At 33.8% G+C, this 24760-nt stretch overlaps 2 protein-coding genes across 4 annotated transcripts in view; one reads left to right on the top strand and one right to left on the bottom strand.

Annotated features, from left to right (window-relative positions):
- The first annotated feature begins 658 nt into the window (after positions 1-658).
- LOC108908011 (scavenger receptor class B member 1-like) lies at positions 659-8362 on the top strand. Of its 2 annotated transcripts, none has more exons than XM_018711905.1 (9): positions 659-934; positions 5920-6011; positions 6071-6234; positions 6311-6455; positions 6508-6720; positions 6778-6905; positions 6959-7233; positions 7288-7538; positions 7593-8362. In XM_018711905.1, the coding sequence occupies exons 1-9, from the start codon at positions 715-717 to the stop codon at positions 7815-7817; spliced, it is 1713 nt and encodes a 570-aa protein (XP_018567421.1). In that variant the 5' UTR covers positions 659-714; the 3' UTR covers positions 7818-8362. The 2 variants fall into 2 exon arrangements, with proteins under 2 accessions (XP_018567421.1, XP_018567422.1); XM_018711906.1 differs by lacking the exon at positions 659-934 and adding an exon at positions 5635-5727.
- A 1058-nt stretch (positions 8363-9420) lies between these two features.
- The window catches only part of LOC108908012 (scavenger receptor class B member 1-like), a 36368-nt gene continuing 21028 nt past the window's right edge, over positions 9421-24760 (bottom strand). Inside the window, exons 1-10 of one of the 2 annotated variants that reach the window (XM_018711908.1) lie at positions 23251-23381; positions 11900-12010; positions 11693-11837; positions 11502-11643; positions 11247-11447; positions 10954-11197; positions 10579-10725; positions 10400-10518; positions 10215-10343; positions 9421-10163 (exon numbers count right to left, since the gene is read on the bottom strand). In XM_018711908.1, the coding sequence (XP_018567424.1) occupies positions 9954-10163; positions 10215-10343; positions 10400-10518; positions 10579-10725; positions 10954-11197; positions 11247-11447; positions 11502-11643; positions 11693-11837; positions 11900-12010; positions 23251-23272 (1470 nt within the window). In that variant the 5' untranslated portion in view covers positions 23273-23381 and the 3' untranslated portion in view covers positions 9421-9953. Of the gene's footprint in view, positions 10164-10214; positions 10344-10399; positions 10519-10578; positions 10726-10953; positions 11198-11246; positions 11448-11501; positions 11644-11692; positions 11838-11899; positions 12011-23250; positions 23382-24760 lie in introns of those variants that run through there. The other variant, XM_018711907.1, reaches the window with a different exon arrangement.

Here is a 24760-nt window from a genome sequence, read left to right as displayed (position 1 = left end):
AATAGGTAGTTAGAAATATTATGTATGTGTAAGTAGGTTCGGTATATATATTTAATGCTAATTTTATTTAATTACTTGATTACTTAGTTTTACTAGTAAGATGCTACTTACTGATTTTGATTTACTTGATTTTGTTCATGCACAGTGCATAGTGCACTTATATGAAACTTTGTTTATTTACGTACACCGGCTCTTATTGTTTATATGTGTGTACGATATAAGTATATATGTTATTGTTATCGCTGCTGAGTAAATAAAGTATTCTATTCCCTTCATCACGTCATGAAGATCCCCTCTTGCGGTTTCCTATTCGCTCTTTCCGTTTCCTTGCAATGGCGGGCGACCATAAGTGGGTCACCCTCTACAATATGAAATAAAATATTTGTTAAATCATTAGCGACGTTGTATCCACTTTCATCTTCTTGTTTACATCGACCAGATCCTAATTACTGAAAACACGACTAACCACAACACTGATAAGGGTGAGGACGAATCCCGAGTCTACTGGAACAAAACAAGCCGGTATGGTCTGATTTAACATTTCGTCAAGATATCGATAACGAGATTTATTTATATTCTCTTCGGAATAGATAAGAACGCGGCGCTTATATATTTGGTATAAGATACAAGCATCCATTCATAAATATCGTACACTCAGGCAGTATAAAACGTGGTGAAAGTGAGGTTGTGCTCTCAAGTGTGTGAAATCGGCTAATGAAGATGATCTATCCGGACATCGAAACATTCAGGAGGGACAGCGAATCCTTCGACTCCATCCCGGAGTTTAGGCAGTCCCAGCTGGAAAAAAACTGCAACCAGTTATTCGTGAAGGGACCCGCGCTGACCAAGGATTTTCTGGAGAAGATGAACACTGATATAGTGCCCAAGAAGACGTACCTCTTTGGGTACGAGCTCAACACGAAAAAGATTCTGTGTAAGTGGAAGGAAAAATTACACTTAAAATATCTTACAACGGTAATACGAGGTTTGTTTCATCTCAAATAGACAAAAGTTATTTTATCTCTATAACTTTATGAAAGATAAGACTCAACTTTTAGAATAAAAATCAATCATGATAATGCAAATCACGAGCCAGTGGCGGGTATCAAACTACTATCGGTTTTTAGGGAGTAATTTATATGTCCACGTATAGAACGATTTCATGACGAAATAGTTTCGAATGAAATTTGGGAAAATAAAAAAAAAATAGGGGTTGCTACCCGGAGGTCTTGAAAAGGTTGTACATGTACAAATAGGCTATTTTTAATTTTCTCTTATACCTATTTAAATCTTAATTTTAAACGAATATTTGTATTTTTCAAACATCTCTTTTTATTTGATGGCGTATTTCAGTCATTTCTTGCCTAACCAGCTTTATTTCATTGAGAAAGTAGATAATTTTTCAAAACACCATAATCACTATATATTCGACAGTTTACGTCTCGAAAAACTCCCTGTTTTTATTCTCAGACTGACTAAAAGTCAAATGTGACAGTTTCTTTGTTATTACCTCTTTTTATTTATCAACTATTTTTCTTTTCAGTGCGACAAAAATATCTAATGAAAACCGAAATTTTTTCATCACGAAAGCTCTCTATTTAGACCAGGCGTATAGTACAACTCATGCCAAAATAACTAACCAACAAACATGTATCGCATGTAATATATTCCAGTATTTGAAACAAGAGAAAACCGAGAATAAAAATTGCAAAATGTAGGTAAAAATTATTGAATAAATATTAAAAATCTAGGATTGGCCAATTAATTAGAATTAGTTCTATAGTGTCCAATTCACTTACCAATTTATGGAATGTAGGTAAATTTCTCACAATTTATATGGGCCATTCCATGTCAAATTGTGACCCGACCATTATTATTTTCATGTTTTTTTTAGTATTATTTAGTTAGTAGGTACCCATTTAGAGTAGCTTTTACGATTTTTTTTTCAAATTTTTCAACTCCTCAAGAACTTAGTTGAATATTTTGGGCAAAAAATCTCAAAAACTTGTAATTTGGCATATTTATTTATCATAAACATTTTTTTTTAATTTTTTCGTTTTGAGACGTAGATTTATAAAAAAATATATAAATGATACATTTTTAGTTTTTGGAGCTTTTTTTTTATTTTTAAAGAAAAAAGTCCTTTTTGAAAAAGAGTAGCGTGTCTTTATTCTTCGAAAAATTCTTAAAAAATTGTCTTTCAGTAAGCACATTTATGAGATGGATTTTAATCTATTTTTTTCGAATTTAATTTTTTTTTTGTATTTTAATTTTTTGCAGATAATGTACGCTATTAAACCCAATTATTTTATAGAAGTAAATCACGATGACTAATTACTAAAAATACCATATTTTTGAAACTACTTCTACTTATATTTTTAACCATTTGTATTTAGTAAAAACTATCGAGTCATTTTTAGCATATTTTCCATCGCCCAGGAGAAAATCCGAGATATACAAATTGGAGATTTTGTCGTCTACTTTCAGATACCGTTTTCAGAATTTAAATCGGACCATTTTTGATAAATCGCCACGCTGTGCAAAAAAGAGCCTAATTTGTTTATAATGCAATTAATTGTACAAAAACTATGCATCGGACAGACACCATATTATTATCTTTCATTTTCCGCAAGATTGTTTGTCCAGCTTCAAATTTGACGGAGTTATGAAATTTAAAAAAAAGGTCTATTTTAAAGGTTTTTCGGATTTTCTCTGTAAAAAATAAACCGATCGGGTCGCAGAAAAAAACATTCTATAGGGTTTCTTATTCTCTAAAAAAGTCCTATTGAGAGTAAGACGATTCCACCATTATTTTTCGAGATATTATAAAAAAACAATAAAATGTCATTTTTTTGCAGTTTTTATTATTTAAAAAAAATTGTTCACAACTTTGCTGGGGAAATCATTTACTAAGTATTTTTCAAAAGGTAATACATGAAATTTGCTGTAATATTTAAGTGTGCCAAAAAATCTCTATTGGTTGGCCTATACCTTGATCAGTTTGTCGATTCAATTTATAAAAATACATCTTTAAATATTTTTAGGTTTGTACAAGTAATGTTCCATTGAAATTAAATGAATATATTTGAGTGTTCCTGCAGTTTATACAGGGGTAGCCCTTAAATACATTGCGATAATAAAGATGGTGCTTTCTTAGTTAATTATAAGAAAAAATGAACATGGCCTATGGGATATAGTTATAGATTATTAAATTTTAGAGAAAATAAGACTTTTGACTATACAGGGTGTCTCATAATTAGCTGCCAACCCTGAACAGGCCGATTCTATGATCAAAACTAAGTAAAAAAATTCATCTGAACCCATGTTCAGATGAATTCCGGACCCATGTCCGGAAATGTTTCCTAAGGGCACAGGGGCCCATTGAAGAGGGAGGAATGGAAATCATTTTTTTGCAACATCTCTCAATCGCGTTGTGATAAATGAATGAAATTTGGTATGCACAGCTAAATTTTGATGAGCAATTTGATGGACTAATCCATTTATTTCCACAAGGTCAATTGGGGTGGGTACGGGGGGGCCCTTGGTACTTTGCGTGTGTAACTTTTTCATCTTTGACTTTTTAACAAATTGGACAGCAAATTCCGTTTTCCCGAACTGTTTTACGTTAAAAAGGTACTCTTGTTTCAAATCGTTATCTTTAACGGTTTCTGATAAAATCGCTCATGAATTAATCCCACTTTGGTCAATTTCATAGTACATTATAGTAGTTTCTAGAAAGCTCTGTATGTGACCCATCAAATATTTTTTTATATCATAAGCATAGGTAGGGTAACTAACTGTGTATTTATTGAGGAAAAAGTGGTGTGCCAGTAATTTTTGCAAGTTTTAGTACCAAATCTTTAAAGTTTTCTTAAAAAAGGGAAAATTTAATTATCAAAGCCGTAAACAAAATGCAAAAAATAATCTCTAGTTCACCAAACAGCAAAAAGTAAAAACTTTATTATATATCAAAATTTTAATATTGCGACATATTTGTAATTTGTTCGAAAACAAAAACATTGTATTTTCCCAAAATCTGTACTACTAAAAAAAGTATGACAAAAAACAAAATGCTGTTTTGTTCTTAGCAACCTGTATGTTGTAGGTAAAAGTAAGATATATTCATATTCGACTACCTCTATAAAATTTCCTTCAACAAATGATCGTTAAAGGTCCGTAACTTTTTAAGGAAGCAAAATTGTACTAAGATCACTTAACCTAAATCGGTTTTGTTTGACAAAATAAAAGAAAATAGTGGGAAACATTTTTTTAGTGAAAAGTCGTAAATATATTTGACGTTTCGAAAACTACAAGTTTTAGGAGACATCCAGGGTAACTTTTTCCGACAAAAAAAATTTATTACCATTTTGTAATTCCACATAAAACACAACTAAGCACGACTTTTGTAATTTTCGATTTTAAGACAATAATAATAACTTAACAGAAAAAAGTATAAAAGATACCGATTTGTGAAACCAGCAGTATAATTTCTCCGTAATATGGCAACAATAGAGCATCGTCACAGAGTGATCGAACCACCATAAATCAACAAAGTAGTGGCGTGACTACAGGAGTCAAGAGTTTATCGGGATCTAGTCGACCGTCTTCCAAACCAAACAACCGACTGTAGTTTACGCAAGGATTCCTAGATTTTAGTAGAATTTATGTAGCCGGCATGACTGTTTTCGATTTTACGTCGCTGTGTCGTGCAGTTTAGATAAGGCTCATCAATGACGGAGTAATTAGTGAAAAAATTAGATGCATATGTAGTGGATTTTCATCGGGATGTCCATGAGATGTTAAAGGTTGCGACAGAAAATTTTTTACTGTATTTGTTGAGACTCGGAACCGGTTATTTTTTAAATTAAACCATTTTTTTTAATAGATTAATTAAGATATAAACTTAAAAAATATTTGATGTGGTTACTAATTTTATAAAAGAACAATAGACTGTCGATTTTTAAAAGCGCGCCGTCATGATTAGTTATTGAAATAATTAGTTAACATGGGCGTTACTGAAATATGTTTTGAACGGGGTATATAATAAATTGTATTTAATCTGTGGTGCATGGTTTTTATTCGTTTTGTTTATAATTCATTTGTTATACCCAAGTATATTAATTTCAAAAAATTATTTACAATTATAAATTATCAGCAAACATAACCTCAAAATCATATTAATCTTATTTAATTATATTAATCTGAAAAATCGCCAGCGACAATACCCTTTAGAAAATTATATCGCAGTTTTTCAGAAACTGTTTTCTTTAACTCTAAAATCTCAAGCCATTAAAAAACTCATTAGCAGTTTAACTTTCTTGAACCCGCCACGATAATTTTTATAAGTGAAAGCCTGGAAAGTTCATTTTGGCTTATCGCTACATCGGGCGCCATTCTTATCGAATTTTACGGGTCGACAGAGATATAAAAAAAAATGTGATAACTCCGTCTAGCAGCAAAAGTTAATCCGTAGTAATTTGAATCATTTAAATCATAACGATAAATTAACTTTCTATTTCTATATGGTCTGATAGTACCGAATTCGTCTAGCTAAAAATAGAAATAATTATTGCAATAAGTCTATAACGGTACGCTACATTTTTCAGTTTCCCAGTATGTAATCAACTCGTTTGATTTCAAAGTTGTTTGACTTTGGAGCAAAATAAATTCTTTCAGGAATTTTATACAAAAATTCATCAAAGTCTACCTGATCGTTATTTAAATGAGGTTAGTATCAAGTAAACCTTCAGTGAAGTTAGTGCAAAATTTATGTCAAATTACTTTGCAAAGCCTCAAAGTTTTGTAAAATCAGGTAGGACTGGTAGGACTTGATATTTTTATACAAAGAAACTACACTAAAAACTTACGATCGTTAATAAATTTCGGTTCAAACCACCTATTGCTCAATTTTTTTTCCAGTTCTTTGCGGACTATTCCTATTATTTTTCATAAGCCTATTTGGAGCAATAACGATATGGTTCACTGATTACTTCGACAACACCGTCTTGTCTGTAAGTACTACAAAAACAATTCCTCCTGCTTCAAAACCATAATCGAACTGTTTGTATAGACCATGGTCATTTCCAACTCCTCGAATAATATTAAGATGTGGACGAACCCTTCTCCCAAGTCACTAGTTAAGGTCCACATCTTCAACTACACGAACTTGAAGGAATACGACAATAAGTGGGACAAGAAGTTGAAAGTACAAGAGGTTGGACCTTATGTCTACGAGTAAGTCTCTTGCTTATAAATATAAAACAGTGTTATACTTCCTTTTTATGCCTATTTACCGAATTCTTCTTTGTAGAGAGTCTCTAGAAAGAGTCAACGTACAATTCGACGACGATGGCAACTTCGTGTCCTTCCAAGAGAAAAGGTCGTACAACTTTCGCCCAGACCTGTCCAAAGGCAAGCAAAGCGACCAAGTCCACGTACCCAACATACCCTTAATGGTGAGTTAGTTTAACATTCCCATAAAACTCAAACTAATAAGGCTGTTCCTAGGCCGGCACCGCTATGAGCAAGTACCACAACTACTTCGTGAGGTTGGCCTTCTCCAGCTTCTTGACGGGCCTAGACGAGAAGCCTTTCGTCACACTACCAGCCGATAAGTTTATCATAGGATACCGCAACAAACTGCTGGACCTTTCACAGTCGTGGACGCGACTCAACGGCCTGGAGTCCTTAAGTTCTGAAACAGTGGGGATACTCGCATCTGTAAGTGTTCTGTTGTTTAATATACATTACTGGGTCTTCAGAGAATTCTTCTTTTAGAAAAATGGAGTGCAACCAAATGTGATTACCATGAACACGGGCAAAGCGGACATCAACAAGCTGGGACTCATTGAAAAGTTGAATGGGAAGGACCACTTTGAGTACTGGTCTACAGAAGAGTGCGACAGGTAGCTATAAGTAGCTAGCATAACGTGTTTTGGGTACTACCTGATTGTTTCAGAGTCACAGCTGCTGATGGAATGGTTTATCCACCCAAACTGGTGCAACGGAAGCAACCACTTCACTTTCTCATTCCTCAAATGTGCAGGACTTTACCCCTGGTATTCGAAAACGAAGCCACTATTTTAAATGGAAAAATACCTGCCTATAGGTATAAATCGCCGGAATACATCTTCGATACCGCGGAAGAAAGACCGGGGAACCAGTGCTACTGCAGCCTAACAAGTGGCGATTGTCCATTGAAGGGTGTATACAACGTCACACCGTGCAATTTTGGTAAATCCTTTGAAAATGCTTAAAAAATTGTTACTAATACATATCTGTTTATAGGTGTACCATCATTTATTTCAAATCCTCACTTCCTTGGCGCCGATGAGTCGCTGCTAACAGCTATTGATGGTCTTAAAACCTTAGACAAGAAAGACATAGAGACGTACATTAACCTCCACCCGAGCATGGGCTTCAGTATGTCTGGGAGGGCAACGTTCCAACTAAACGTTCAAGTCCAGAAGGCTTTTGGGGTCTACCAGTTGGATAGATATGACGACGGCCTGCTACTGCCCATAGCTTGGTTAGAAATTGTAAGATATATGATTTATTTACGAAGATAACGATTAACCTTCGCGTTTTTCTAGGAGTTAAATGAGAAGAACTTGCCCCAAGACTTCCTCAACATCATCTACGAAGCAACCTATACACTCAAAGGCGTGAAAATGGCGTTCGAATACGGTTTTTTGCTGACGACGCTGATCACTCTGATTTGCATCATCTTGGTCCTCAGAAACACCTGGGAAAGGCCTAACAGACTGGCAGTTAACATGAGGGATCTTCAGAGGCAAGCGGAAGACAATCAAATTTGAGCTTGGAACGATATCACAGATATGTAGTGGTGCATCGACAGCTATACATCTTTCTGAAAGATGTTTTGATGCATGAAATTTCTTGGAGGAATGCACAAACTTTTTGTTACTACTATTTCAATTCAATTGCTATTGCAATATACGTAATACTAATTATATTAATTGAACTATTAGGGAGTAAGAACTTTTCCTTTATTTGGAAAAACTAGTTTATTTTCAAACTGTAATTCAATCTGATTGTTAACAACTTTTCAGTTGTTGAAAATTTAGTTGATCCGTCCAACGAAACTTAAAAAACTGAGTAGGTCAAAATAGAATTTGAACGATCTCGATGAAAGAATCAATACTCAGCAACTTTTATGTTGAAGTTTTGACTTAAATCTTGTGACTTAAGATACTCATGTCTTGTTGTTGTTATAGAGACTGACCTTGTTACAAAAATTTATAATGTTAGTGTTATAGCTTTAATTTTAAAGACTAATTTTGATAAGTGATTTTGTTAAGTTTCTTTGTTACATTGTTAATAAAAACAATTTAAAACTATATTTTCTGACTTTGTACTAAGTACACCTTTTTGCTAGTTCCTAAAATTTTATCAGTACTTATCAATAGAGAACATATGCATTCATATGTGCATTTTTACAGTTGAAATTTAAAAAAATCGCTGAAACAGGTCAATTAGTAAATAGAAATTGCCACTTTTCTGAAATATTTTCTATTTTTGTTTGGCATGTTTGATAGACTTATAACATTACTGACATTTTTTTAATGGGACGCTCAATATTTTATACTATAAATAAATAGCCTTTCTAAAGACGAATTCAGTGATATAAGGTACTTTTTTGTCATAGTTGTCAGAAAGTGGAGTAATTAAATGAAAACAACAATTTAGTACTTTTTATTTTATTACAGTAAATGTTCAAAGTGGCTCCCATTAACCATTGCACAATGTCCAATTCGGTGTTTAAAGTTAGGAATTACATTTTGAATAACATTTGATGTTATGTTTCGAACTTCTTATCTGAAACGATTTTTCAATCCTTCGATCATGTCTGGTCTGTTCACATACACTTTGCTTTTTAGACAACCCCACAAAAAAAATCAAGTGGGGTTAAGTCAGGGGAGCGTGGTGATCATTGAAGCGGCCCTATTTTGCCTATCCATCCATTTGGGAAAATTTCATTAACGTAATTTCTTACATCGAGGTAAAAATGTGGAGGGGCACCTTCTTCTTGGAACCAGACATCACCAACAGGCATATCGTGCTCATTAGGGATAGGAAAAATTAATTCCATAAAAGACAATTTTTTACATTTTTTTGACATCTATGACAAAAAAGTAGATATAACCTTATATCGCTGATTTAGTCTTTAGAAAGGTTATCTATTTATACCATAAAATATAGAGCGTCCTAATAAAAAAAAGTGTCGGTAATGTTAAAGCTATGTCAAAAATGGCTCAAAAAATAGAAAATATTGCAGAAAAGTGACAATTTCTATTTACTAATTTCAGCGATTTCTTTAAATTTCAACCACACTGTACAGGTAGGTAAATTAAAACTGCAGAAATTCCATAAACTTTATTTTCATTTTAAATCAACCTTATCTATATTTGGTACAAAAATACATCACTGTTTTCTTAACTTGACCCCAATTTCTTAAAAAATATTTCGTTAAGACACAATTAAATGTATTTTTGTAGCTGTGGATAAAATCATATTCGAGACGTTATACGTAAAACCGCTGCAATTTTTGGTAATTGACTAGTCTACTTTCAAAATCGTATTAAAAATATATTTTATATACCAATGTAGCAAGCGTCATGTGGATGGAGTGGCAAATATTGTCTTTGTATAGGAAAATTTCTTAAGTCAACTTTTCATGGAACAAACAATTGTATACAGGATGTTTTATATATATGAAGATCTACTGTGAAATATATATATTCAGCAACCATCTCTGATATAAATAGTAAACGAACACCCTGTTTGTAGGCAAAGATTGTTTATATCACAGCTGAAAGCTTAACAGAGAACGTACTAGGTGTTTTTTTGGTAAAAACTAATAATAGCACACATATACATATATTTGTGGCACTTTGGTTAAACATTTTACTACGTGGACATGCATCTGTTCGTCAAGGTTTCAAAAATACTTCAGTCTCGAATGCTAGCGTTTTGTTCTCCACCAAGTGACTTTTCGACCGGCTTCTAGCTCTAAAGTAAATAATTACTAGACAAATCCCCACAAAGAACAAACAAGCAATGAAGAGGTATTGCAGTATCGGCACCAGCACCACCACGAAGTAGATCAGCCACTCAATGTACCACGGAATGCCCACTTGATTCTGCAAATACAATTATCATTACTCCTGAAAGAAAACTATTCAACAACCTACATATTCGAACCAGGTCAAGGGGATGGTGATGTCACTGAACTTCTTGATTTTGTCATTGAACCCTCTCATGTTGTTCATCACCAAGTTGCTCTGTGACCGCGCTATGCCATGAAGGGGTATCCCAGTATTCTTAAAACAGATAAAGGAAATCAGTTGTTGTTTTATTCTGCAAAACCAACACTTACAGGTTCTACTATAACAAAGGAACTGTGCTTTTCCATGTCTGGTTTCATCCCTTCAACGTAAGTTCTTATTACGTCATCTCCATGTAAGAAGTGGGGAAAACTAGCAGCCAATGGCACACCTGGAATCGTCAGTATTAGCTCAAGCAATTACTCCTTCAAGAAGATGTTACTCTACTTACCAAAGTAGCATGGAGCAGCGTCAGAAAGACCGTTTGGTAGAGCTGGTGTTCCCTTGTAACAATCATCGTAAGAAGGGTTGGTCCTGTCAAAAGTTGAAGGTGTCAGGTCATACCTGAAGGCATCCACACCATATAATTTTACATCCCCTAATAACAAATAAAAAGGAAACATTTTCACCAATACTCCAAAACAATACTTGTATGTCAGAATTGAAGTTTAACTCAAAAGTGTTACACTAGGAATCTGCTCTATTTCCCTTGATAGGTAGATGCAAATGAAGAAGAAATGTCATCTGCATCAGCATTTTAAAGAAAAATAACAGTAACCTACTAAGAGTGTCATCTATCTGAAGAAGAAATATACTGCATACTCACTGCTGTAGTAAAGATTACCGACTTTGCACAAGGTCTTCCTCCAATATTTCAGAGTATCATTTCTAGTTAAAAACTGAGGGTAACTGACACCTTCAGACGAGTTGGTAACTTTGTCCCCGCACTTGTCCCCGTTAAAGTGGGGAAGGTTGTCAGTCCCGTCGTACTTATCTATGAGGAAGAACTTCCTATGCCCAAATTTGGTCCCGATGTAGACGGTTACATTGTCCTCCATCTCTGAATATATCTGCAAGTAAAAACAATGACGGAACTAACTGCACATGTTACGCACGTACCTTATTTAGAATCCCGACGTTTTTGGTGGGTACCAAATTGGGCGCTAAGGTCTGGGCAAAGTCCAGAAGTGGATCCGTTATGTTCCAGAGGTAGTTATGGATGGTAGTCTTGATAAAGGGATGGCTATTCAAAGAGCTCATCATCAAGTTTACCCCTATCTTCGTGAATACAGACGCGTCGTATAAAAACCCAGGTATCAACTGCAATCAGTTCAATATATCAAACACTGTTAAAGTCTCTTTGCAGTGACTTACCAATACACCCAAATTGGGCATTACGATTGTTGAATTGAGGTCAATGGTGTTCAGCTCTGGCAAATATATGGCCGTTCTGTTGGCGGTGTAAGTGAAGGTACCGTTCTCGTTGAAGATCGGATTGGAGTGGGTTAGTTTTTCCCTGGAAGAGATGCATTTTATTTTTATCAATTTATCGGATGCCACTTTACCTGTATATAACTGGGCCTACTTCGTCCAACTTCAGCTTGCTGTCGGTACCGTTCAGAAATTCCTCGGAATTGGTGACGTTGAATAAATATATTTTAAGGATAACCTCTTCAGGTGGATCGAACCACCATTCATACGGAGGTAGACCTGGCGGAAGCACACGTATCAAAGATAACTTGACATTTTTAAGGTTTTACTGAAGGCCTCACCTGGAGTCATTTGGATCCTTTGATCCATGAACATGTCATACGGTTTGTAGAAGAGTGTAAGGACACCCCAGCCTATGAGCAATACGCCAAATATCAAACACGAGTTTTGACCTGAAACAGAAGATCATATTTTTACTTCAGTTTTTGAGCTTACAGTTTCGTTTTTCAGATTCATAAAAAGATTATTATGCTGTTAAATGAAATGTGAAACTTATTAATGTTTAGTTTACAATTGACATTCTATCTATCAGATCAAAGAAAAGGAAAGGCTCTGTAAACTACGTGGGACTAATGGCAGAACAGCACGATTGTTTAATTTGTTATGTGGTTCAGTTTTGAAACTGAGAATAAACTGTATCGTAGCCTTGATAAGTAACGGTTAATATTACAAGAGATATAGACTAGGCGGTATCTGTTTTGGTTTGGGTGAATCATATATCCACGGAGATTTTTGGCTTTTTGACTTTCAAGTATTACTAGAAATGAAAATTTTTCTATGCGCATAAAAAAAACGTGGGCTTGACTTTTGGCGGCACAATATGTTAAAAAAAAATTGAAAAATATCATACTTTTCTTCCTATTTAATTATGTATCTTTTCAAGAGTTGATTTTAGGCGAAAATGGAAGAGGAAAAAAATGTTTGTAATTAAAGTAAAAATCGAAAAAATCGTAAAAATGAGGTTAAAACACAATACTTTTTAGGGAATTTTTTGGGGTATTTAAATTGGGTATAGGACCTTTATACTTGGCTCAAGAAAACTTAATGTTATGTAGAATTATCACACCAAATTTCATCAAAATCGGTTCGATAGATTTTGCATAATAATTTTGCAATCCAGATTTTGAAAATAATTTGTAAATTTTCAAAATTTTGCACAGCAAAAACCAAGGCCCTTAGATACTTGAAAATTTAATAACATATAGAAGGGCTCTCAAGCTTTCAAACTTTTTTTGAAAAATTCGAATCCGTCAATTAGGAGAGCTCTGGCACTTGTTTAAACATTGGTCGAATTTTTTTACTTATAAACAATTAGAATAACTTTGTGAATATTCAATCAAATCAAATTTTTTAAAGCAGGTTTTAAAAGTTCTTGGAGAGACACTTCTTTAGTTATAATAATGGATTGTATTTAGATCTAATTTAAATACATATTTTTATATCAGACTTAACATAATTGCTATTGTTAGTTTAAATAAGTGTTGTATAATTTATTGGTAATATAATTCTAGACCGTACACGGTGTTCCAGTTTAATTAGAGCAAATTTGACCTGGATAACTTAATTTGAAATGGCCTTTAAAGTGTGTGACGAATTTGCTTTGATGTCATCAGTAGTCTGAAAACGGCATACTTTCAGCATTGATTTTAATTTCGGAAATAAGAAAAAATCGCAAGGAGCCGGGTCTGGCGAATACGGAGGATGGCCGAGGACAGTAATCTGATTTTTGGCACAAAACTGACGATTTGACAAAGCTGCGCGTGCGGACGCATTGTCATGGTGCAAGAACCACAAGTTGTCGCGCTACAACTGGTCTCTTTTTGCGGATTTTTTCACGTAACCGTTGTAAAACGCCTTAATAGTACAGGATGTCTCAAACTCGATATTATGGGCCTAATGTGAGAATATAACAAATTTAAATAAAATTTGGGATATGTGGTGTTAAATGGAATGAGGTAGGTAAGCCCCATTTTCAATCTAAAGTATTGTCTTTGGAATATGACAGAAACGACTTAAAAATTTTTCTGAAATACTTCCCGTTTAAAAGTTATAAACAATATCGTCCTAAAGAGTCTCAAAAGAAATACCACCTAAAAACCACATTAACGGTGGAAGGATCAACTATAGTCGTTGGAAAATAATTGAACTTTCGTTGTTTAAAGTTCATAAATGTCAGAAAATACTTGACATTACTCAATACGAACGTCAAACGTATTGTGCTTACAAAATGTTTTCTCATTCCGAAAAAGTTGATATGTTGCTAATTTACGGCGACTCACAAAAAGAGCTATTCGCGAATGCAGCTAAGAGCTCGCCCTCTGGCGGTGACAAGTGATACTAGCGAAACAAGGTAAACATTTCTTCTGTGTGTGACATTTCGTTTTGTATTTTATTTAAAACTGTGCTTAGTGTTCGTTTTTTGAACACTGTTATTTTAAGAAAATAGTGTGAGGAAAACTTCAGCAATTATGGATAGAAATAAGAAACTGTCAAACTATTATTGTTCAGTTCAAGGTTGCTCTTCATGGTCCAAGAAAAATCCAGAATTAAGTTTTCATCAAACCATTGAAGAAATTTTCAAAATATTATTGCCGATAGATAATACTCCCTGAATTTCATGAGGGTTGTTAGTAAGTAAGGGCACTAGTTTGCAGACACAATATAAATTTCTAAATTTAAATTAACTTTGCTCAATTTTCCCATATAAGTACCACATGGTCAGCGTTAAAAACTGCCTCTCCTTCTGATATACAACGGGAGTTTTCGTTGGCATATATGTAAATAGGAAATGTATTCCACAACGGATAAGTTCATAGTTATAACCTAATAAAATGTACATTAAATTGTAATGCTAGAGGCAAATAAAGTAGACATAAATACTTGCCTTAAAATTTATTTATGAAATATTTGAAACCTATAAAATAACACAAAAGTCAAATAACCGCAGTTTGATAACAAAATTACTAATAATAATGGCAAATAAGACAAATGTTATTTCACCGCGAGGCAAGAATTCAAAATGCCCAATTCCATTAAAGTCGAAAAAACAGTGAGCACCGCTTAAGACATTAGATCGAGACTGACATACTTTCTTGAATATCCTCTGCCAATCCATTGTGATGATTGAACTTTTATCTCAAGTGCGTAGCCGTAAACTCAGCTTTCGTATCCCGTTGTGATCCTTTGAATGAATGTTTCATCGTCATTGGATTGTTCAAGAAGTTGTCGACAAACGTCCATACGATTTTCTTTCTGTGGTTCGGTCATCAAACGAGAAACAAATTTTGCTGCAACTCGATGCGTGTCTAATTTTTCAGTTAAATTTTCATGGCAAGACTCAATTGAGATGCTAACCTCCTCTACAATTTTATTTGACAGTCAATCGGGGATTTGCACGCACCAAATGTGTGAATTTTTAAACATGGGAGTCATGAGTTATTTTCTGAGCAGACCTCGTATAGAAATGTTTTTTTGTGCTTGGTGGGCATATAGTCCACGGTGTAATTGTTTCTCGCAACACTGGTTAGAGTTGTTTTCGCCCTCTAGGCCAGTACCTGGCAAATTTTGGCAGGTCGCTTCCACCGTAGTAGCCATTTGAATGGCATAGTGGAAGTCGGCACGACAGACATATGGAGCCATTGCGCTTCGCGTACTATGTTTTTTTTATGTTAGTCATCTTTTTTTCAGTGTGAGGTGTTTAGTTGGACAAAACAAATTACATAACTAGTAGCAAAATACACACATGAAAAAAAGATACATATTTTTGATCGAATTTTCAAAATTTTGGGGTTCTTAAAGATAGTTACTCCCATATCTCCACCACTGGCTGACGTATTTATAAAAGAATTCAGCCGTTAGTTCACTTTTGCTCAACTCTTTTAGAAAAAGAAAATGACTGCTTCCATCCCACATATAGTTCAAATAATCTACATGGTGCCAAATTAATTAAAAATTAAAATTAAACATTTAAGGTGCAAATTTTTACGCTTGAATCAGGGATCACACTGTGCCCTAGTGCTTCAGAACTTACATTAACAACATTTCTAGTTATATTTCGTAACCCTACGCGTTCCATTTTAAACCAATATAACTGCCTTTAAAATAATTTTTATATTTTACCTGATGCAATGCTTATAACGCCGCCACTGAAATTAAGTCATTTCATAACTACTGTCTAGAGTGACTCTCTCAATTTAACCTTGGTTGAGTCAATGTTTATCATTACGTAAAAGGTATGTTTTCATTCATATGGAGATGCCACTACCTCATTATTTAATTATGCTTTCGATTAAGTGATTAAAGACGTAATATTAAAAATAAAGTTCTTATAATATCAAAAGCAAGGAAAGTCTAATTCTTCTGATATACTGGGTGTAAATAAATAAATGCGAAAAAATTCAGTGATTGTGATTCCCTGTCGAAAAATAAGATGACTCTTTCATATAAAAATTATTTGAATATCCTCTGTGAAGATACAACTACTTAAAGAGGGCGCCAAAAAAGTACTTTTTTATTTTTTCCTGAAATACCAAAAAAATGGCAGAAATGAAATTAAGTAGACGTTTTCTGCAATCTTATTACTACCTTACCATGTAAAAATTAATTTCAGATAGCAGATAGATTCATTCTAAACAAAAAAGGCCTCTTGTATTTTTTTTTGTAAAATTAACTGTTTCTGGGCAAAAAATTGTTAAAAATCAATTACATGGTATGATTGGCATAGGGTAGAAATTTTATCGAACTGTAATTTATCCAGTAGTCGGCTGTACAGGATGTTAATAAACTTCTGTCAAAAATTTAAAGGGGTGAAAAAGGAGAAAAGATTGAGTTAACAAACTTGTATCGGAAGCCATAGAGAAAAAAGCTAATTAAAAATGTGTTTAAAACTATTTTGGAGCTGCTGAAATACATGTATTTTATCGCGGCCAGTACTTACAAAAAATTTTGTAACACTTTTTACGAGTTTGTAGGTTTCTTATAAAGCCGGACTGTATTCGAAAGTCAGTTTGTAATACATTGTTGTAGTGATTGCTGTGTTGTTTTTCGAGAGTACATTTAATAGCCGTATTTCCTTATTTCCGTATTTAGGGCGACGACTAAGAATTTTAAATGTCGAGGAGATGATTGTAAATCTCGTCGAAGTAGATCCGCATCGTAGCACCAGAAATGTAGCACAACAAGTAAATATTTCGCATCCTGTTGTGTAGAGGACGTAATGAGAAGCTCAGATGTACCCATTTCACATTCAACGTGTTCAAGCGCTTACTCTTGGGGATTTTTCACTACGGCGAGGTTTTTGCTAATGGTTGTCAATTTACAGTGCAAATACTTGTTATAGATGAAGCATGATTCAGTCGAAATGGTAGGTGCGTTTTGTTAGATCAATCCCGGATTTATTGGATTCTTTAGAATGACATTTATCAATAAAACCATTCGATCAAATCTGACATTTAACAGATACTGAATGTCGACGGGCCAGTGCTGCACTAGCTACCTGCTACCTGTACCTTTATAATATGAGCAGGTGTATTTTGTTAAATTTAAGTCCTTAAGCGCCCTGAAAAGTGAGTCACAAAACATACGAGGGTGGTTTGAAAAGTTTCCGACCTCAGCACTCGTAAATAAAAGCTAGTGAATTTCGTTGTTCATCTGTTGACAGTTACTCACCAAAGTGGCCGTAAGAGCTTGGGAGACGATGAACGTTTGGGACGTCCAAAAACTGCAACTACCGACGAAAACATCGCCAAAGTTCACCAAATGGTGCTAGACGACCGCCGAATTAAAGTGAGAGAGATAACAGAGGTTATGAACATGTCAAAAGAACGTGTTTGTCACATATTAAATCAACATTTAAACATGAGAAAGCTGCCCGCGCGTTGGGTGCCGCGTTTGCTCACGTTAGACCAAAAACGTGTTCGAATGAACATTTCCGTTGGCGCAGTTTAGGCGCAATAAATCCGAGTTTTGGCGCCGATTAATTACTGTAGATGAAACTTGGATACACCATTATACGCCCGAAACAAAAATACAGTCCAAACAGTGGACTGCAAAGGGGGAACCGGCTCCAAATAAAGCAAAAACTGTTTTTTCGGCTGGGAAAGTGATGGCGACTGTTTTTTGGGACAGTCATGGAGTTATTTTAATCGATTATCTTCAAAAAGGAAAAACCATTACAGGAGCATACTACGCATCATTACTTGACAAGCTGAAGGCAGAAGGCGGAAAAACGACCACATTTGCAGAAAAAGAAAATCCTGTTTCACCAAGACAACGCACCGTCTCACACCTCAGCGTTTGCCATGGCGAAAATCCACGAATTACGGTTTGAACTGCTTGACCATCCGCGTTACTCACCAGATCTAGCCCCAAGCGACTTCTTTTTGTTCCCTCATCTAAAAATTGCGCTCGGAGGACAGAGATTTTCGTCAAATGAAGAGGCAATCACCTTCGTGAACAATTATTTTGCAGAGAAAAACGCCGAGTACTATTTGGACGGGTTACAGAGATGGGAGCATCGCTGGGAGAAGTGTGTAGAGTTACAAGGAGACTATGTTGAAAAATAAAAAAAAATGTCTTGTATCTTTGTTAGGTCGGAAACTTTTCAGACCACCCTCGTATAATGATGACAGTTACACATAAGTAATCTCACAAATTTGATCTCCCCACCATTTGATTCTAATAATACCGTATTAAACTGCAGAAGCAAAAGTTGCAACAGGATTCAGAATATCCTTGCAATAAAACGCCCATTCCGTATAATTCAATTCGTGAATCAATCCAACAAAACGCACCTGGTGTACGTAACGTCTACAACACTCAGCACTGGATTATCTAAAATCCACACAAAATACGTCGCGGTGCCTTTCAGCAACAGTTTTCAGTAAACATGTGGGCCGGTATCGTTAATGACACTTTAATAGGACCTTTTGGATTACCTAGACGCTTAGACATCACCCCTTTAGACTTCTTTTTGTGGGGATATATGAAAAGTGTTGTGTATTCCACGGAAATTCGTAACATCGACCAACTGCGACAGCGCATTGCCGAGGCTTGTAATACGATTCGAGAGAACGTGGCAATGTTGCAACGCGTGCGAGCGAATTGGATACGTCGCGCTGAAGCTTGTGTACAAGCAAATGGTGGGTACATCGAACATCTTCTATGAAAATCAGCAGTTCTCAAAAGGTTAAAATTACATTTTACTCAACACAAATCCGTATGACCTCATTTTGACATAACGGATATGTGGCAAAATATTTGACATAAGTTCATTAACACACTGTATTTAATAAAATTATTGTATTAATTATAACAATTAAGTTGCCATTACAAAATGTCGACGTGACAACCGCCTACTAGATAAATTATACTCCGATAAAATTATTTTTCAACAGGCAATCACCCCCTGACTTTTTTCCCACTTATTTAATTACGCTGTACAGAATGAATAATACATTTTGGAAAAAAAAGGAGTTTAATTTAATGGAGTTGATATTTATTGAAAAAAAATACGTACATACTTGCGTATTCATCGTTTGTTACAGATAGTTTTGTCTTCTAGTGCGGTGATACGTGCGTTCATGATGAAAGGAACAAATTCGTTTAAAATTGAGGTAATTATTTTGTGGAAAAACGCTGGGGCACGTCGATTAGTACTTTTAGTATCGGATTTTTTGACATAAGAAAATTGTACATAGAGTGTCTCAAGAACATACAGTCATCATTGATTTTTTTTTAATTTAACACCCTGTATAATATGCTATTTTTGAATTGTACGATAAATTCTGAACACTTTTTGTTAACATACTATATCCGTAAAATCAGTGGTTTTCGTAATAATGACGTTTGAAAATTGATATTTTGAAATAAAATGTTTAAATTGAACAACTTTGAACATTTTTTTAAGAGCCAACAAAAACAACCTGGTATGCCAAATTTTATCTTAAACGAAACAATTTTCTTCGTATTAATCGTTCTTCATTCCTTGACCCCTAGACCATTTTGATGTAGTATTTTGTGACAATAAAAACCAAACCATCACCGGCGTTTAGTTTGTCAGTGTCAATTTTAGTGCAGTCATTGAAGCTTTTCACGTCCGAATTCTTTGAAACTGAACCGATCGACTTGAAATTTGGCAGATAGTTACAGAAAAGGTCAATGAACATTAGTGACATAGCGCCGATTGATGCTTCCACCCTGTTGAGGGTTGACACCCCTTCTTGGGGGTGGAATTTTTTCAAAAATAACTGGAAATCGATAAAGAATCAAATTTTGAGCAAAAAATATTCGAAGAATTTTTTCGAGAAATCAATAGTTTCTTAGTTATTCACGATTGAAAACGAATTTTGAGTGGAAAAAAAACATTTTGTCAAAGTATTTTTCGCGAATAACTCAAAAACTACGAATTTTATTAAAAAAATTGTAATGAACAAAAATGTAGCTTATAAATAAACAAAGAAAATCGTTTTTTAAAAAGTGTTGTGCGTCCTATACAAAGCGAAATATGGTTAGTGGAAAGGGACTTGTTTTGGGGGAATACTCGAATCGATGTATTCAACGTCAAATAACGGAAAAAGAATTAATTTTACGTGTATAACGCTCCTGGAGTTTCTTGTAGTACTCAAAAACACCTTCAAAATGAGCACTTATAAAAGTTTATTAGAGCAAAATTGAAGGAGTTATCGTCAAAAACAGATGGGTTGCTCATATTTTTTAAGGAAATATGAGCAGTAAACGCTGTACCATTTCCATCAGAATTAAAATTAATCGTAGACCCTTTACATTTAGTTTTGTTTTAGTGTTTTTAATACGATCCTGAAGTTAGACCGGTTTAGAATGCCTATTTTTTTAATAATGTACGGTAAAAGTTGAAAACGTAATTTTCATTATTCAAAAAAAATTGCCTTATTTATATAATAACTCTGAAACTATGAAAGATACGTAAAAAATGGTAGACAAGAAAAATGTAGCTTTTTTTCAACAAATATTTTGCTTTTTTATTCCTATAGCATAAAAAATAAAGGAGATATCGCCGCTTGAAGTATCCATTTTAGTGAAAAAAACGACCTGTTCCGAGCCCTTCGTTCTTTTACCTTTAAAAAACGAAAGACTTAAAAGGTTTTATATGCAAACGATCTTACAGCTCTTGAAATTATCTTTAAAATGCTTTGTCATAGGATACTATAGGTTCAAAATTAACCGAGTTAAGGTTAAAAAAACCAGTGACATTTTTTCGGAGCAAAATAGGCTTTCTCATTTTTGGAGCAAAATGTTAGGATTCAAGTGCGCGTCAGCGTGTATAAAAGTTCTAATTATTGTGAACTTTAGTGAATTATTATATTGGTGAAACATTTTTATATTTAAATTTAAATATTATACAAATAAAATACGTAAAAAAATTAGTGTGATTATTTATATGCAGCGTAGTAATTTTTTTATGATTTATTATATTTAAAAATCGATTATAATAAAAGTATTTTACATTAATATTGGTAAAATGGTAGTTTATAAGAGTTGAAAATGGCAATAGTAAAATATTCTTTCAAAACAATATAAGGGAAATTTTATTTTAAATTATTGCACAATTATGGCATTCCAAGATTTAAAACGTATTTGTTTATAAATTTTTTAGCACAGGGGCGATTTATAAGGGCTGAAAAGTGTGATGAGATACAAATTCTTTCATAAGCAATGAGGAAATTTTTATTTTAAATAATTGTAATTTAAAGCATTCCAAGCTTTTAAAAAGTAATTTTTTATCATTTTTGTCAATACAGGGGTGATTTTTAGGGGTTGAAAGGAAAAAATTATTTTATTAGCTATTTTGTAACTTTTATTTTAAATAATTGCACGATTTAATCATTTCAAATCTTTAAAAAGTAATTTTTTATCATTATTTTTTGCATAGGGGTAGTTTTTAAGGGATAAATAAAGGGTCGAAAAGATCAAATATATCATAAAACATGTTCGAGAACATGGAACATTATTTAATCTTTGTGCTTGAACATGATAATCAATAAAATGCTTAAAACTTAATTTTTTCCATTTTTTTCACTTAGTTTTTACACCTAAAAAACAAAAAGCGTCAATCGAGCTTATGTCACTTTTGAACTTGAGCCTAATAAGATGAGCCTTTTTCTAAATTTTCGTGCAAATCCATGCAGTTTCAAAGAATTTGGGGGTTACAGCTGATTTTCAGCTTCAATGACTGCACCATTTGTCAGTTTCGCGTTTCATTTTAAAAATGAATTTATCTGAGAAAGAACGTAATGAAGTACTTATGATGACTGCTTTTGAAGACAGATTGCGTACTCAACAAGAAGTGGTTAATTTATTTAATGTAATTCATCCTGATCGACTTCCAATTACTAGATCTACTGACAGCAAAATTAAATTTAAATTTGCTGAGCATGGCCACGTTAGAGGTTTAAAGGAAGACCAGCAGAAATATCAGAAGATTCTGAACTAGAAATATAATTTTTTCTGATGCGGCTACTTTTGTTATAAATGGACACGTAAACAGACAAAACTGCAGGTACTGGGCAACTGAAAATCCTCGTTGGATACAAGTCTGTCACACACATCGTTAAAAAATAAATGTTTGGACAGGTGTTGTCGAAACCGAATTCTTGGACCTTATTTTTTTGAAGAAAATTTAAATGTAGAACGCTACTTCGACTTAGTTTCAAACGATTTAGCTGTTGTGTTTCCTAATCCACAAGATCCAGATATTCCTCATAATGACATACGGTTTCAACACGATGGGACACCACCTCATTTTGCAATTGTTATTCGACAATTTCTTGGCTTAACTTTCCCTAAAAAAACGCAGAGGTCCTATTGAGTGGCCACCAAGGTCACCGGATTTAACCCCTTTAGATTTCTTCCTATGGAGTTATTTGAAATCTAAAGTTTATATGATTACACCAAATAATCTTATAACCTGAAACAGATAATACGCCAGGAAATAAGACTTATTGCAGCAGAGGTAATTGAAAACGTTCAACGGGAAACAATCCATCGGCTACAAAAATGTATTGAAGTAAACGGACAAAACAGTGAACATTTATTATAAAGCAATTATTGTTATTTAAATAATGTCTTATGATTAAACATTTTTTTTTTCCATTTACCATATTTCCTATTATTACGAAAACCGCTGATTTCATATATGGCATGTTATATGAAAAGGGTTCAGAATTTACCGTACAATTCAAAAATGGCATAGTATACAAGGTATTCCATTAAAAAATCGATGATGACTGTATACAATTTTCTTATGTCAAAAAATCCACAACTAATCGATGTGTCCGAGCGCTTTTCCACAAAATAATTATATGAATTTTAAACGAATTTGTTCCTTTCACCATGAACGCACTGTATTGTCAATATGCAAGGCACTTTCTCTTCACACGCTTTGGCTAAACTCTCAAGTTCATTGGTTGTTAGCACAAATAATAAGCAGCACTTAGCATTTCATTATAATTTAATTGTTGAGTATGATTATGGATATATTATAAAAAAAATACAAATACCAAAAGTATCATCATTAATTAAAAACAAATTTTTGAGAGTGTAGCACATCCATCAGACTTAGATGCTAGGGATTATTATTCAAATAGATTGTACTTACACAAGGATATATTGTGAGCCATGATTATTTGATTTTGATAAATTGGAAAACTATATAAAAATATGTACTTGTTTTTTTACGCATACAAAATGCCCTGCCAGCAATAAACTTTAAAGTTGTTTTAATCAAGCGTTGGATTATTTGCTTAGGCTTCTAAGCCCATTTAGCAATTAAAAAATCATGTTTTTAAAATGACATCGATTTGCTGTTATTTCGTCAATGAACAGTCTATTAACTTACTTAAATATCTATAATTAAGATTAATTAAGCACTCACGTGGTGATAAATTACCGGTAATATATTTCAGTATACAGCGTCCGAAATATTCCTAAAACTTTTTACAGGAAAAAATTTCCAAAACCTCTCAGGCAAAAAGTATAGACCTTCTTTTGTGTCCAGGTCTTTAAACTACATTTAATTTAAGACTTAAGTCATAACAAGCTGTTGCATGCCCAGTGACGTCATAATTTGAAATCGTGGCAACGTTGCCAAGTTAACTCTTTGTCATCAAATCTACGAAATACTTAAAAACCAAAAGAAAAACGTATAAATCACCTTACTTAGCCACGCATGAGGTAATAAAAAGAAGTATCCAACAAAGCTTCTAACATAAAAACCTCTGAGATCGGGGAACAACAATGTAACAAGGCCTACAAAGCATTTTATGTTTTTAGGAACACGAGAATCATAATTATGTTAAAAATAATTAATGGCGACCGCAAGGCTGTCACATAGGTGTAGTGAAACATTAGCATATATTATTACGACATCGTCTTTAAGCCGTTTCCAAATATACAGGATGTAACTGAAGAAAATGATGACACTTGGGGTCTCTGCAAGAATTTCCGGTTTACATATTTACATTACAAAAAAAATCCTAAACTATTCATTGCAAAATTGAATTATTATTACTATAACCTTCTCAGATTACAGATATATACATATAAAATATCAGTTCCTTCTCGCGTATGATACGGAAAAACAATAAAATTAACAGTTGGGATAATCCAGGCCTTATATAAAGGCTATGCAATTCCCATACGATGAGGGTAATTAATGTAAAACATTGATAAGCCAAGGACTCTTGATCCACTCTAACTGCTTTTCCTTATTAGCGCATATTCAAATTGGATTTTAGTAAACAAGAAACAGAACCAGTTTCACCTATTACTGTAATTGATCAACTGACAAAATATAGTTGTAATTGCATGTCGAGGCTTCTAATACTTTTTTGTGCGGTATTGTTTCAATTTATGTGTAAACCCTAAAAAAAATCCAGATTGCCTATAGCCAACAGATTGAGAAGTACCGACCCATATTTTTTTTCGAACTGCAGAGATTTTTTCATAGTTATAAATACTTATATTTGAGTATCATCAGCAATTGTCGTTTGTTGTGTACGAAATTGCGAAACACCCATCTAGCTTCTGTTTTATCATTCAAAGTACTTAATATCGTAGTCGGCCGAGAAACAGAATTAATTAACACATTTTCTGGAATAACTACGTTC

This window comes from Anoplophora glabripennis, unplaced genomic scaffold (assembly GCF_000390285.2).
Source record: "Anoplophora glabripennis isolate ALB-LARVAE unplaced genomic scaffold, Agla_2.0 scaffold225, whole genome shotgun sequence".
Taxonomy (NCBI): Eukaryota; Metazoa; Arthropoda; class Insecta; order Coleoptera; family Cerambycidae; genus Anoplophora; species Anoplophora glabripennis.
Note: the sequence above shows the minus strand (reverse complement) of the source record. Positions and strands in the feature narration are given on the sequence as shown.

Bases quoted from the DNA above. Each gene is read 5' to 3' on its own strand.
- LOC108908011 (XM_018711905.1), top strand. From the start codon at position 715: ATGAAGATGATCTATCCGGACATCGAAACATTCAGGAGGGACAGCGAA. The intron at 6,456-6,507 runs GTGAGTTAGTTT...GGCTGTTCCTAG, and splicing joins TACCCAACATACCCTTAATG to GCCGGCACCGCTATGAGCAA. The intron at 6,906-6,958 runs GTAGCTATAAGT...TGATTGTTTCAG, and splicing joins TCTACAGAAGAGTGCGACAG to AGTCACAGCTGCTGATGGAA.